The 14549-nt window shown below is 46.6% G+C and overlaps 1 protein-coding gene across 11 annotated transcripts in view; it reads left to right on the top strand.

The window, feature by feature from the left end:
- Positions 1-1026, top strand: part of TNK2 (tyrosine kinase non receptor 2) — a 44773-nt gene extending 43747 nt beyond the window's left edge. For all 11 annotated transcript variants that reach the window (XR_008297721.1, XM_053221013.1, XM_053221012.1 and 8 more), the window contains one exon: positions 216-1026. Coding sequence is in view for 10 of the 11 variants with exons in the window: in XM_053221013.1 (XP_053076988.1) it covers positions 216-222 (7 nt within the window). In the remaining variant the exon portion in view is untranslated. The remainder of the gene's footprint in view (positions 1-215) is intronic.
- Positions 1027-14549: the final 13523 nt, after the last annotated feature.

Raw genomic sequence — 14549 nt, 5'->3', positions numbered from 1 at the left:
CTCTGATAGTCTAATACTCAGTAGTGCTGTTCTCTCTTTTTTTTTAATTAAAGAGAAAAAGGCATCCCAGGATGATAAGTTCCAAAATCATTGCTGACTTTTCAACCGATTAGCCCACCATCAAGAGGCCCTCTTGTGCCCACGCACTCTAGACACTCTGTTGAATCAGCCCCTGTATTGATAGAGGGGCTTTCTCGTTGTTTCCTGTCCTTTAGGCGCTGAGATGTCTGAAGAGCCAGAGGGTCTGCCCTGAAGGAATCACTTGAGCCTGTCCATCTGACAAGGGTGGGGAGAAGACCTGCCCAGGCCTGGAGGACCTGCTGCCACTTGCCGTGGCAGAGCAAAGCCAAGGCAGCAAGAGACTGGGAGCCCCGCCTTGCTGTCCCTCCCTCACCCAGTGCTGTCCCTGCAACTTTGGATCAGCTCTTGGTGCCCTTGGCCAAGGGGTGGGAAGGAACCCCATGAAGGCAGGTCTGGTGGCCGCCTCAGCAGGCCCTGCAGCTGACCTGCTTCTGGCTCCAGCCCTGGTTGGGCCTGTGGCCGGAGTGTGTTTCCATGCTCTGCCAGTGGGGAAGCAGGGCTTGACTCGTGCAGGGAGGATGTGTTGGCCACACAGAAAGGTGGACCAGCACCCAGCAAGCCCTCCCAGGGTAGGGCCCTTCTCCAGGGATCCCCTGGAGGGCAGTTAGGGTGTCGGAGAGAATGTGACTTGTGGCCTCACCATGGATATGTTATGGGACTAGGCTGGTCTCAGGATCTTGTGCCTGGAAATAGCCCTGAGTGGCTCAGGAAGCAGAGCGAGGGTGCCAGATTGTTCTCTGGCAGGGACCAGGGCCCAAGGCCCCAGGGTTGGAAGGAGACCAAGGGGGCAGCTGCCCTGGAGGGATACCAGTGCTTCCTCTTTGACCCAGCTCCTCCCCTGTGCTGTTCTGTGTTTTCCTACCAGCCTGTGTCGCCAAAGTTGCTGCCCCAGCTATGGATACCTGCTTCTTCCAGAGAAATAAAGTTAGTTTCTATTTTATGTTACTTACTTGTGACTGCCTGTTTCTTTGACTCTTGGTCAGCAGCCTGAGGCCGCGGGGCTTCCCAGGCCACCACCATCTGTCCAGGGTGGCAGTCATCCTGGTGCCACCTGTGGACAGAGGGAGGAAGTGCGGGCCCCGGGTGACCCTGGCAGAGGGGCAGAGCCCCTGCTGATGTAGTCACTGACTCTGTCTCCATGGTTTTGCTCAAGAGTTCTATAAGGCCATATATACTGCAGGAGAGAGCATGTACGATAACTCACCTAGTTAGAGCTAAGCCAGAACCTTTAGTAATGGAGGAAAGCTTCAATATGTATTTTGTTTTTCTGAATATTTCATATGGTTCAAAATTCAAAAGGTGTTGAAGAGTCCTCAGTGAAGTCTACTGCCCCAGCCGCCACCTCCCCTCCCCAGAGGCTGCCTTCTTGTCTGGTTTTTTCACAGTACATTCTGAAGGGTTCCATGGCCATACTGAAAGAGTGTCCCCATTCTTGTTCAGGGGTGCCTGGGTGTGTGGATGTTCCATAGTCTGCTTAACCAGGCCCCTTGGGCTGTTTCCAGTCCTTTGCAATTATAACCGTTGATGCAATAAATGGCGTATATGGATTATTTTGCACCTGCAGGTCAGTCTGAAGGATGAGTTCCCAGGAGTGGAACTCCTGAGTCCAAGAGTATGTGCAGTAGTGATGGGTGTTGCTGAATTGCTCTCCACGGAGGAGCTCATTCCAGCAGCCACGGCCACCAGCGTGTGAGAGCTCTCTCCATGTGTCCCAGAGCTTTCTGATTTTGGCCAGTGAAATGGGTTTCTGTAGTTTTTGCATTTCCCCAATAGGTGAATAAACATTATAAAAAGTGATTTGGGCCATTTATATTTCCTTTTCTGTCAGCTGCCTATTAATACCCTTGGCCCATTTAAATTTTTTTTTTTAATGTTTGCTTATTTTTGAGAGAGAGAGAGAGAGAGAGCATGAGCAGGGGAGGGGCAGAAGGAGAGGGAGACACAGAATCCGAAGGAGGCTCCAGGCTCTGAGCTGTCAGCACAGAGCCTGACGCGGGGCTCAAACTCACAAACCGCGAGATCATGACCTGAGCAGAAGTCAGATGCTTAACTGAGCCACCCAGGCACCCCTGGCCCATTCTACAAAGTAAGTGATTAGTCTGTTACTGGTTCTTAGGAAATGACTAGATGAAGGGAATTAGCTCTTTGAGCTTTACCATGTGATCTGAACTTTAGGAAGACAGCTAAATCATGAGAGGGGAAGCTGATGGTTTAGTTTATTAAAAACAACACAAAGGCCATTGAGGATGGGCCTGGGTGCTATGTGTTTGCTGTTCCAGGCTTGACTGCTTGGTGGGCCCTCAGGCCTGGGAGGTCTGGGCCTTCAGATCCAGACATGTTCTGAATACCCTGTGTACTAAGTTAAGAATTCAATTATATTTTACTACAACTTAAAAATATTTAGTCAAGAGGTGCCTGGGTGGCTCAGTCAGTTAAGCTTCTGACTCTTGCTTTCAGTTCAGGTCATGATCACGCAGTTCGTGAGATTGAGCCCCATATTGGGCTCTGCACGGACAGCTGACAGCATGGAACGTGCTTGGGATTCTCTCTCTCTCCCTCTCTCTCTGCCCCTCCTCAGCATGCACTCTGTCTCAAAATAAGCATTTTTTAAAAAATAAAAATATTTAAAATATATCACCCAAAAGAAAACATTAGTATGGTTAACTTTGGACTTTGCTGTTAGACCTGGATTCCATTCTCAGTTCTGTTTGATCTTGGAGAAGTTACTTAACCTTTCTCAGCCTATATAATCTGGGGGACAGTAATCCTTGCTTTTTAGAATGGTGGTGTGGATTAAATGAGATTGCACAGGTAAAGTATTTTGCCTAGTGCATGGGCCATGATACGTACCCAATAAACTATAATCATTCTATGTTTTATTTTTTCATGTTGCTACTATCAATCAATAGCTTACATTACACACTGACCACATCTCTTTGCGTGCAATTGTTTTCTCTTCCCATTTCCCCTTAATTTCACTTTATTTTTTTGAAATAATTTTCTTTTGCTATAAAGTCATTCCTTTTTTATAGATCATGGACATTTAAAAAAAATTTTTTTTTTTAACGTTTATTTATTTTTGAGACAGAGAGAGACAGAGAATGAACAGGGGAGGGGCAGAGAGAGAGGGAGACACAGAATCTGAAACAGGCTCCAGGCTCTGAGCTGTCAGCACAGTGCCCGATGCAGGGCTCGAACTCATGGACCGTGAGATCGTGACCTGAGCCGAAGTCGGATGCTTAACCGACCAAGCCACCCAGGCGCCCTGATCATGGACATTTTCAACTCCCATTTTTTTTTAATGCTGTTTTTTGGTAAATGATGGCAGAGCTAGTACATTTTAGATATTTTGCAAGGGTGACACCAAAGGATCTGGGGCTCCTCAGAGGATTGGGAAACCCCATGTACTTTTCTTGCCAGATACATAGCCCCTAAATCCTAGGGGCTTCCTGCTGTTTTTCTCACTTCTAACCAGCCTGCCAGTTCTTAACGAGCATCTCCTGGGTTTGTTGAAAAGATCTTAAAGGAGGATGTTGAAAAAGCTGGTCCAGGTTCGTTTGCCAACAAGGAGAATCAATAAATCAGCAAAAATTCCCTGGGTATCTTACTGAGTCAAGCCCTGAAGAGGGAATACAAGCTGAACAGTCTATCCACAGGACTGTGACATTATAGCAAGGTGATAAGTGCTCTAAGATCATAATGTGCCCCATGCCTTGGGAGCAAAGGAGGTGGCTCCCTGGAGTAGGTGACCTTGTGCTGACTTGATGGGGAAGAATAGGCATATGTCAGGAAGGTGAGGGGGCGTGCAAATATTGCAGGTGGAGGGACTTGTGTAAATGCTCAAGTTTGGTAAGGCTGGAGGCCATCCTTTGGTTGTGTATTTGGGATGAGTTGGAGGTAGCTTTTATGTGATCCTGATTCTGGTGGAGTGAGGCAGTCCTGGATCGTGCAGCCGCTGGTGTGATACCCGGAGGCCTTTTGACCATGTAGATGAGGGGAGACAGCAGAGAATAAGCAGAGCAACGTAAGTCTATGTTTTTAAGAAGAGAGCTCTGCTTAAAAGTGGCTCACTGCTCCACTTTAACCATGGGTGGAGGAAAGATCTAGTAGATGTGTCTCACTGCACACTGGGAACACAAATGTGTTCTTAATTTGAAGCAAATAAATTTTACAGAAATTTGACCTTGGGGAATGGAACGACCTCCAACTCTGGAATCCTTGACTAGAGCAGGGGTTCCCAAAGGCCAAGCCAGAGCCAGTGGTGGTCTCGGGTCAAGTTTTGGTCTGAGTTGAAATGGTAAGAATATGAACCATATAACAGTTTTTCTTAAAAGGTATTCAAGTTCAAAGTCTGCCTTTGTTCTGAGATTTTTGTCTTCCTGCATTTTTGGTATTGAAATGGCTATTTTTGTCTGGTGATGATAGTGATACTGGCAGGTGACAGATTTGTCCCCCTGCCCTTATGTGGTGATGCTATATCAGCACACACTCTCCAGCAATTATTGTAAGGATCCCTGAAATCTAGCCTCAGAACCGCGGGACAAAAGTGCTTTTGTGTTACGCAGCACCACCTATTGGCCAGAGAAGACATTGCAGTCAGGCTAAATTTCAGATGACAGAGAGAGAAGATTGTGTGAAAGTCATTGCCCAATAAATACATTAAATCCAAAAGCTGCTGGCCCAGGTCCATGGGTGCTAAAAGGCACTTGTCCCAGGGAAGCTGGGAGGGGAGGTAACTGGTTCTTCCACCATCTGGAGCCAAATGGAGGCCAGCTAGGATTTAATGGCGGGAAAAGGGACTGGGTCTGAAGACCGCCCCTAAACCTAGGAAAGAAACCTAGGTTCTTCCTAGGAAGAAGCCTGGGAAAGAAACCAAGGGGCTCCCTGAGGGGATGCTGTGGGCTGAGGAAGTGCATGCAGTCATTCACCAATGAAAAGTCCTGGGATGACACAAGTGCCCTTTGGGAAGCCCCAGCCACTACTATATATATATATATATATATATATATATATTTTTTTTTTTTTTTTTTTTAATGTTTTTATGATTGCCACACATGCTCATTGTTCATGGAACATTCAGAAAAGCACTGTGAGAAAATTAAAATTACCCAGAAAGGCACTTGGAATTTTGTTATATTTTCTTCGAGTTTCTTTCCTGTGCGTGTATGTTGTGTGTATTACAGTTTCATAAAGGCCATCCTGCTTATACTGTTTTGTAACCCCTTTTTACTTAATATTTTATACCACAGGCAGTGTTCTATATCTTGAAACTCATTTTCTCAAGGGACATTAAAACACAGCATAGTTTTCATTCTATAGAAATGCAGACATTGTTATTTAACACCTTGTTAACATTTTTGTTTTGCAACAAATTATTTTAACAAATACTGCTAAATGACTTTTCAGAAAGATTTGTCTCTTTTATTAAAACAAAGTATATGTGTTATTAAAGAGAGGACTTGTATTTTGGAGATAACGTTTTAAAATATTTCTGAATGAAGTCATCTGTTGAGGAAATGGATGGTTGGAGGAAATGGGACACGGGTTGATAATTGTTGAAGCTGATGATGGAGTAGGAGGGCTTATTGTAGTCCTCAAGATGAGGGATGTTCCTTTCCACAATAAAAAGCTCAGCAAAAATGCACACGTTCTCCAGCTAGGGACATTCCCACTGGTCCAGCCGTCTTCTCCGAAGTCGCCCCTTGGAGGTTTCTTTGTTTCCGTTGACACAAGGCAGACCTCAGGGATGCGTAACTTCCACCTTTGTGGCTCTGGCACAGAGTGTTCAGAACCTCCTTCTCTTGCTAGCTTTTGCAAGGTAGAGTCAAGGTGGAGTTTTACAAACCACAGAGCCAAATCCTGAGGGAAATATCTCCAGTCCTGTCACCAGCCTTGTCACAGACCCCATCCCGTGTGTTCACCCTTTATCCTGAGGCCTTGCTACTAAAAGGGCTGCACGAGGTCCATCCACATCAGCATCACCTGGGAACCTGTTAGAAATGCAGAACCTGAGCCCTATCCTGGACCTACTGAACTAGAATCTTTGTTCTACCAAGATTCCCAGGAGGGGCACAGAAACGGTCAAGTGTGTGACGCCTTCAACTAAGGCAGCCCTGCTCTAATCCCAAAGAGCTGGTGGGCCTTGGGAGGCCCCGCCTGGCTGCCAGGAGCCCCTGGTCCCCGTAGGCAGGGCTGTGCTACCTGTGCCCCCTCCCATGACCCATCACCCAGCCTACCTGCCCTTTTTTGAATAAATAATTCACTTAAAACTATATGCAAGGAATTTAGTTGCCAAGTATTATCGTAAATAATTGGAAACCATCAAAATGTACCATCATAAGGGATTGGTTAAATATAACTGTTTCATCCACAGAATGGGAAATAGCACCACAAATCAAAGAATCCTTAAAAAGACCATTTGATTAATAATATTAAAATCAATTATTTTGAGATATGAGATTGTGGCTTTTTTTTAACTTCTACATTATGTTCTGCAAAATGGCTTCCTATTACAGTTTTTTTTTTCAGTTATTTTGGTGGTAAAATACACATACCATAAAACTTACGCTTTTTTTTTTTTAACTAGCTCATCCTAATGAGCATGAAGTGGTATCTCGTGGTTTTGATTTGTATTTCCCTAATGATTAGTGATGTGGACATCTTTTCCTGTGCTTGTTGCTTATTTGTCTCTCTTCCATTTTTTAATTGGGTTGTTTGGATTTTGTTGTCCTAATTGCCCTTTTGCCAGACGCCATGACCTGTGCCCCATCTCTCACCATCTGGTTTCACTGGCCTTGGGAATACTGCTTTCTGCCTTTCTCCTCTCTGCAAGCACGTGACGTAGGCTTGGTTATCCCTCCATACGCACAAGCACCTTCTGTCGTGGCTGTTCCTTTTTTTGAGGGAATTATCAGCCTGTTCTTGGAGGAGCAGCACCATGCATGTGTCTCTCGGAGTCCCCATATCTAGCCTGGATCTACACCTGTCCAGAGACCGCTCGCAGTCCTGCTGATGGTCTCCAGCCCTTGTGAAATGCCACCGCCCCCACGGCTGCCCCACCGTCCTCACGGCTGTCTGTCCCAGCCCCTCTAAGGTCGGCTGCTCTTGTGCACGCGTGCGTGGCCAGCAGCTGCCCAGTGGTTGTTCACGGCGGTCCTGCCTAGCTGCGAGCTGCCCTCTGGAGCAGTAACTAGGTTCTGTGGGCTCACAGTGAGCGAGGGGCAGGGCCAAGTTAGAAGGAGCAAAGATCAAAAATCACAGAAGCACTCGCGTGGTAGAAAATGGTGCCTGGACCTGGGTTCAGGGAGGCAGGGGAGAGCCCAGAGAAGAGTTGGAAAGGTGGCCTCAGGGATGGTTTTGTCTCTATGATTAGGTTTTAAGCTCCAGAGAGCAGACTTGTATCTTATTCCTCCTTATGTGCTCTAGGAAAGTGTGTCAATTACTTGCTTTCATTGTTTTCCAGGTTAGCATTTCTATTTCATTTCCCTGCCTCACTCCTTCTTCCCTTCCTCTCTTCCTTTCCTCCCTCCCTCCTTCCTCCCCGTTGGAACTGAGTGAGTGGCTTCCTTTGTGTACCTAGGATACATTAATTGTATGACATGAGGTCTGATGGTGGCAAATTGCTGGCTCCCGGTCCCTTTCTCCCCTGCCAGCACTAGGTGGCCATGTGGGGCAGTGAGCACCCCTGTGTCCTGTCAAGGGCAGGCCTTGTTGGCCTGTTGGCTGCCCACCTCTCTCACTTACCTGCTTCCCCTTAGAACCTCAGGAAGGTTCTGGCCATGGAGGTAAGGGAGAGCTGGTCAGAGAAGGATGGCCGAGCTGCAGAAAATCCACATCTGGCCCATGTTTTGGAGGAACGGTTTGGCTGCCGAAAGCCCTGGCGTTCTGAGCGCTATGTCATGTCTGATGGTCACCCTGTTTTCCCTACAGCCCAACCCACAGGTGAGAAGGCTAACAGTTTTCTCCAATCCTCACTTATTTTTGTCTCAGTTGCACAGCTCCCATTTGGAATAATTCTCATTTTCAACTCCTTTATGTCTCTACTAGGTATTTGGAAATTTCAAGGATCAACTATTTCCACATATGTCATCCAACCAACTTATTCAAACAACATTTGCTTGCATTCCTGCCGGAGGTACAGTCAGAAGCAAAACGGGGATAGGCTCCCGGGCTTGGCATTTGCTTAATGCCAGACAAGCTATTGTTCCAGCTACGTCCCCTACCAAAGAAAAGGAGTGGTTTTCTTTTTTTCTTCCCCAATAAAACATTTCCTTCTTTGCCAAAAGGACATTCTCATTTTAGAATTTCTGGAACACCAAAATAAAAAATAATAAAAAAATAAATAAAGTCTTTAGCTCAAGTGTAGTCTGACACTTGAATATACAACCACCATGTAACATCTTGGTTTTGTCTTTTTCTCCCCCCACTGCGTTCACGTTGTGGTACATTCATAAGCACAATCCACTGAGTACATGTGCCACAATGTCCTTCTTAGTCATTCCCCTTTGGGCGGGCATACAAGTACTTCCCATTTTCCTTCTATAGTTCTTATTGCCAAAGCTAACTGTTAAATCTATTACTATTTAATCCACTTCACTCGGTGCTTAGCGTTTCATCTGGTGTATTCCAAAATACACTTACAAAATAATTACCTGTCATGACCTGAGCCGAAATCAAGAGTCAGACGCTTAACAGACTGAGCCACCAGGCACCCCTCATCATGCTATTCTAGCTAAGTATTTATTAAGCACATCTACACCTAAGAACTTTTTTTCCTTGAATGGTACACATTTTGGCAAAAATGAAACCCTTAATGAAACTTCAGGAAGCCTTATTGTACTTAATTCCCCTTAGATATAGACACCTCAGGAAAGTGGATATTTCTGCCCCTGGTTGTATGATCTTAGCCAAGTCCCTGTCCTTCCCTGGGTCCGAAATTCATGGGCCATAAGGGAGCGGGTTGGAGGAGGGCCCTCACCAGCCTGCCAGGCCCAAGATCCAGTGTTCTGTCCCAGGGAGGAGAAGCTGATGCTTTCGCTCTGCCCACTGCACTCCTCACCCTTGTCTCTCTCGTCTTCCCTAAGGGGCCGGGGTCACAGACGGAAGCCCTGGTGAGGCCTCAGGCTGCCATTTCTGTGCAACCTCATTCCGATCTTTTAATCTCTCAGGAGCATCAGTTTCCTCATCTTGAAATGGGAGTGAGCAGTTTTGAAGCTGTACATGTGTCAGGGCTTCTGGCGTGGCAGTGAGGTTTTATTACCCGTTACCTTTTGCTTCTCCCCCACAGCCCAAGCTGGAGGTGAGCCTTAGCTTCCCAGATCCCCTTTTGTGCCTCCCGCTGTGTGCAGGGCATTATGAAGAGAAAGAACCACAGTCCTTTCCTGGTAGGGAGCTTACACGTGGGTGGGGAGGCCGACTCACAGAGGAGGTGAGTAAGCAAACACTTAACGCTAGGCTGGAAGGCACAGCCGAGTTCTGAGACAGGAGCTGGTGTGGATGGGCCAGGAAGTTCTGGGAAGACTCACACATATGTAGGCCACACGATATGCACATATGCACATCAACGGTTCCGGGATCAAAGCCACTTGGTACGATGCTGGCCTTAGTGCCTCTACCCTAGTCTGCCAAATCTGAGGAGCATGAGGCACTGCCTGTGGAACTCCACGGTTTGTGGCCCATTCTGATGTTACACCCCTCCAGTGAATTTTTTATTTAGGTTATTGTATTTTTCACTTCTATAATTTCCATTTGGTTCTTTTCCTTTTTTATTTCTCTCCTGAAATTATCTTTTTATTCAGGTCAAGAGTGTTTGTTGTTATTTCTTAAAACAAATTTTTAAAAAATGTTTATTCATGTTTGAGAGAGAGAGAGTTGGGGAGGTGCAGAGAGAGAAGGAGACACAGAATCCGAAGCAGGCTCCAGGCTCTGAGCTGTCAGCACAGAGCCCGATGTAGGGCTTGAATTCATGATCTGTGAGATCATGACCTGAGCTAAAGTCAGATGCTTAACCAACTGAGCCACCCAGGTGCCTCTGTTTGTTGTTATTTCTTGGAGCATGGTTATAATAGCTGCTTTAAAGCCTCCTAGATAATTCCAACATCTGCCTCATCTTGGGATTGGCATCTCATTACCTTTTTCTCTGGGAGATGTTAAATTTTTTTGGTTCTTTGTATATTGAGTAGTTTTTGATCATGTGTAGACATTGTGAAAATTATGTTCTAAGACTCCAGTCTTGTTTAAAATCTGTGGAGAATGTTGTTTTGTTTGTTTTAGCATGTCCTTGATTTAGGTAGGTTCAGGCCACAAGTTTCCTCGCCTTCTGTAAGCTGTGTGGTTCCAGTGTCATCTGATTTTCAAGTCTTTGCTAGTGCTTCGTAGCGCTGTCTTGATCATCCCACGTACACATCACCTGGTGGCCAGTTTGGGACCTGGGTGGCTGTCTATCCCATAGTTCAGTGCCCAATGCCTTTGGAGTGTTGGTTAGGGTTGGATCCATGCCTGGGCAGCTTGGGGATGGGCCCAGGAATTCAACTACACCTTTATGGGGTTGATTTCTTGAGCCTCCTCCTCTTCACAATCCACTTGGCACTTTTTGGTTCTCACGGACCCCCCTTTCCGGTTCTCTGGCGTGACAGCCAACACTTGAGTTTGCCTGCTCTACCATGCACTTCCCATGACTGCGGCTGCCTCTGACCAAGCAAAGAGAGAATGGAGAGAGAGGGGAAAGCGATGGGGATTTCTCCCATCCTTCTGGGACCGAGCGTCTGGTCAGAGAGAAGAGTCCCCTCCCTTGGAGCTTTAGTTGCCTATTCAGCTGTTGCTGCCGCTGCTGGTGCTTTCCTTCCCCAGCCCACCTGCCATCCTTTACTTTTCCGAGTCTCAATTAGCAGGCCTCAGACCAGACCAGGGATCTTCCTCCAGGTTAGCACTCCTGAGGGTGTACAAGTAGGAGAAAGCCACAGGCCAATCAAGGATTGATCCTGGTCTAGAAAACTTACATTGGCCCTGTCACTTAATTAACATCAACCTGATGACCCCAGTCCTACCCAGCCACAAACTGCATCTCAGAGGCTAACACTATCTTTACGGAGCATTTACTAAACAGGAGGCACTTGCCTTATCTCATATAATACAATAGTCTCAAAAATTAGATTTTCTCAAAAATTAGATTTTATTGGTCCCATTTTACAGACAAGAAAACTGAGACTCAGAAAGGTTAGGTGACTTTTTCCAAAGCCACGGAAAGAGATGGTATTAGAATCTAAATTCAGATCTGGGTTACACTAGCACCCACATAGCTGCCTGCTGCATAAGCACCCAGCATGGCCACCAAAGTGGATCCTGGGAAGCCAGTCATGAAGTGTCAGAGGACAGCTGAAGAAACCACGTGACTTCTTGGAACCTCTCCTAGTGCCCAGAGCACACCTGAGGGGATGAGATGGTGCATTCTGGCCTGGGCAATCCCTTAAGAGAGTCCTTTTGTTGCCCTACTGATCAGGGTGACCATCCATACCAGTTTCTCTGGCACATTCCCATTTATGTCCATTGCTCCTAAGTATTGCTAATAGCAACCCTTTCACTCTCAAAAGCATCCCAGTATAGACCATAGATTATAACAGAGTTGCCCTACCATTGGGGGACACTTAGCCGTGCCTCTGGCCATATGCTCAGCCTTGTTCTCAGGAAAGAATAGGCACTAGCCCCTCCAGTTAAACCTCTGCATGAACCAGAAGGTGTTTCCTGAATCTTCCCTCAGCCTCTTCTTCTCCAGCCTGGGCAATCCCCAGAGGGCTTCCAGCAGGCTGCAAACTGTTATGGAAAGGGCATGAGCCCAGACCTAGGCTCTCCACTTGCTGCCTCTGGCTAAACTGTTTGGTTTCCTTGAGTCTTAGTATCTTCATCCATAAAATGGACATAAGAAGACATATTTTGTGGTGGTTGTAAGGATTCGATGAAATAAAGAATGTAAAGCACTTGGCACAAACTTCAGGTTAGAGAAGCTGGAGAATAAGGAGGCAGAAGAGGATCTTGGGAGGGGGGTCACTGCTGCAGTGGAGCCCTAGTGAGCAGTAATGTTGCTTAAACACAGGTTCCCTGAACAAACACTAGGGTCTTAATAAGACTGCAGTCGTGACTGTAATAGCTGTTGATGGTAGCTCCATTGTAACCGCAGAGAAAGAACCCAGCAAGTGATTCATCCTGAGTTAGCAATGCCCGACTGTGGGTGGCGACATTGTGGGTAACCTTTAGTTCTTCTTAAAATATGTATATTTTTAGTTTTTCAACTTTCTTTTTTTTAAGTTTATTTATTTATTTTGAGAGAGATAGAGAGAGAGCATGAGTGGGGGAGAGAGAGAGAGAGAGAGAGAGAGAGAGAGAGAGAATTCCAAGTAGGTTCTATGCTCAGTGCAGAGCCCAATGTGGGGCTTGCTCCCATGACCCTGAGATCATGACCTGAGCCGAAATCAAGAATCAGATGCTCAACCGACTGAGCCACCCAGGCGCTCCAGCTTACCAGCACTCTAAATCATGTGTGTGTGTGCGTACATGTGTGTGCACAATTTTGTATTCAAAGGAAATCAAACACTATAGAAACAGACCCATCGTAATAATTGTGTTTATTGGTGAGTTAAAAGTTACCTGAGGTTGATGGTTCCTGACAATCCAAATGGTCTATGGAGGAGCCCGGGTGGAAACCCAAATTCCTAGACGCTCAGAAAAATGCAGGAAAGCGTGTGCACGTTCATTTGCACAGATGACTGCTCTGTTCTCCCATCTGGGCCCTTATCTGGTTGTCCTTGGGGTGCTTGGGGACTGAGACTAAGACTTGAAGACCCAGACTCAGGGAAAAAATAGGGATTGCCCCAAGGAGAGGCCCGCAGTAGCAAGGGTTGCTGTGGAAAGGCCTCTGGCTCTAGACCCTCCCTTTAGCTCCTTGCCTGGGCTCCAGTCTGGGCATATCTCTCCCAGAAATCAGTCAGTGAGGGTCTGGGTGGACCTAGTGGAGGGAAAGCTGCAGAGGGAAAGAGGCCTAGAGTGGGTTTGGAGACCCCCACAAGGTGGCCTATGACTCACTGAGCAACAGGTACCCCAGTTTCACTATCCTCTATCCTCCCAAAATCATTGACATGACAGTCATCCTGCCCCGCAGTCATGCCCCATTGCCCGATGTGACCCCCCACTAGCACTTGACAACCACTGTGAGGGTCTGAGCACCCCCCTTTCCTGGCCCAGCCCCTCAAGCATTTCAGTAAACACAGGGCTCAAACTGCAGCCTGAATGCATCCTGACCTGTGTCTACACTTTGCCAAAGCAGTCAGAGATGTCCCCAGATGGTTCTAGAATGCTGGGGACAGCTAAATAACATGTCTGTCAGGACACTGACAGAAGAGGAAGAGATTTGGGGCGATTTAATGGTTTTTATCTTATTACTATTGTTTTCTTGTCAAATTGTTTGCGTTGACTCAACAACCCCTCCCCCAGCTGTGAGTAGGGACCTCTCTCAGAGCTGTTTACCTCTTGTGGGGACAGCTAGTACAAGGGGGCAGGGACTGAATTAGTCATTTTTGTTTTTCACACCTTTCGGTTCCGGCACTTAGTAAGAATTTAACAAATAAATGAATGAGTGAATGAAAGGTTGGGCAAGAAATAATGAAAACTCTCCAGCATCAGAGCAGAACCCTGGAAGTTTTCCATGGGAGCTGAGGTTGACACACCCTCTCCTTGAGCCACCGGCCTTAGCGTTACAGAAACAAAGTTTATTTTCTGTTCATTCTGGGCCCCAGGCTGAAGAAGCCTCCCCTGTCTTGGATGTACCAGATTCATTGCAGAGGAGGGGGGCGGGAAACAGGACAAAGGTAAAAATCCTGGAGATTTTTACCTCAGAATGCATACACTCCATTTCCACCCCAGTGACAAGAAACACGTCCATGGCCTGGCCTGGCCTGGCCGAGCTTGGCAACCTGGGGCTCCGTGGGGTTGACGCCGTAGGGAGGGCAGGGAACACTTGGCGGATAAGAAAATCTCTCACAGGCCACCAGGTCCATCCTCCCCTCCCCCAATGAAACAACCTACACGTTCTGACCAGTCACGTTGCGGGCCACAGTCCTGGCTTTCTGGAGAATCTCCTCAGCAGTTTTAACTGATTTCTCTTCTCTGAGCCTTTTAAAACTTGGACAGATTTATTATCCCACTTATTTCTCCTTTACCAGCGTTTTTTTAGTTACTCATTTTCATTTTGGTGGTTTCCATGTTTATTCTATCTAATGATTTCATTTGCTTCCTGCAGCTCTGTGCTTCCATCCGTGGTCATTGTCCTGTAGTATGAGAACTTTTTTTAATATTTCTTGTGGTGCAACCTGGTTGGTGATACATTCTTTCTGCTGTTGAAAAGGGCCTTCTCATCTACTTTTTCCATATTTTCCTCCACATAGTGATCACAGTTGTTCTAAAGTCCTTGAATGATGTTG

This window comes from Acinonyx jubatus, chromosome C2, assembly GCF_027475565.1.
Source record: "Acinonyx jubatus isolate Ajub_Pintada_27869175 chromosome C2, VMU_Ajub_asm_v1.0, whole genome shotgun sequence".
Taxonomy (NCBI): Eukaryota; Metazoa; Chordata; class Mammalia; order Carnivora; family Felidae; genus Acinonyx; species Acinonyx jubatus.
This window is presented reverse-complemented; position numbering and strand designations above follow the sequence as displayed.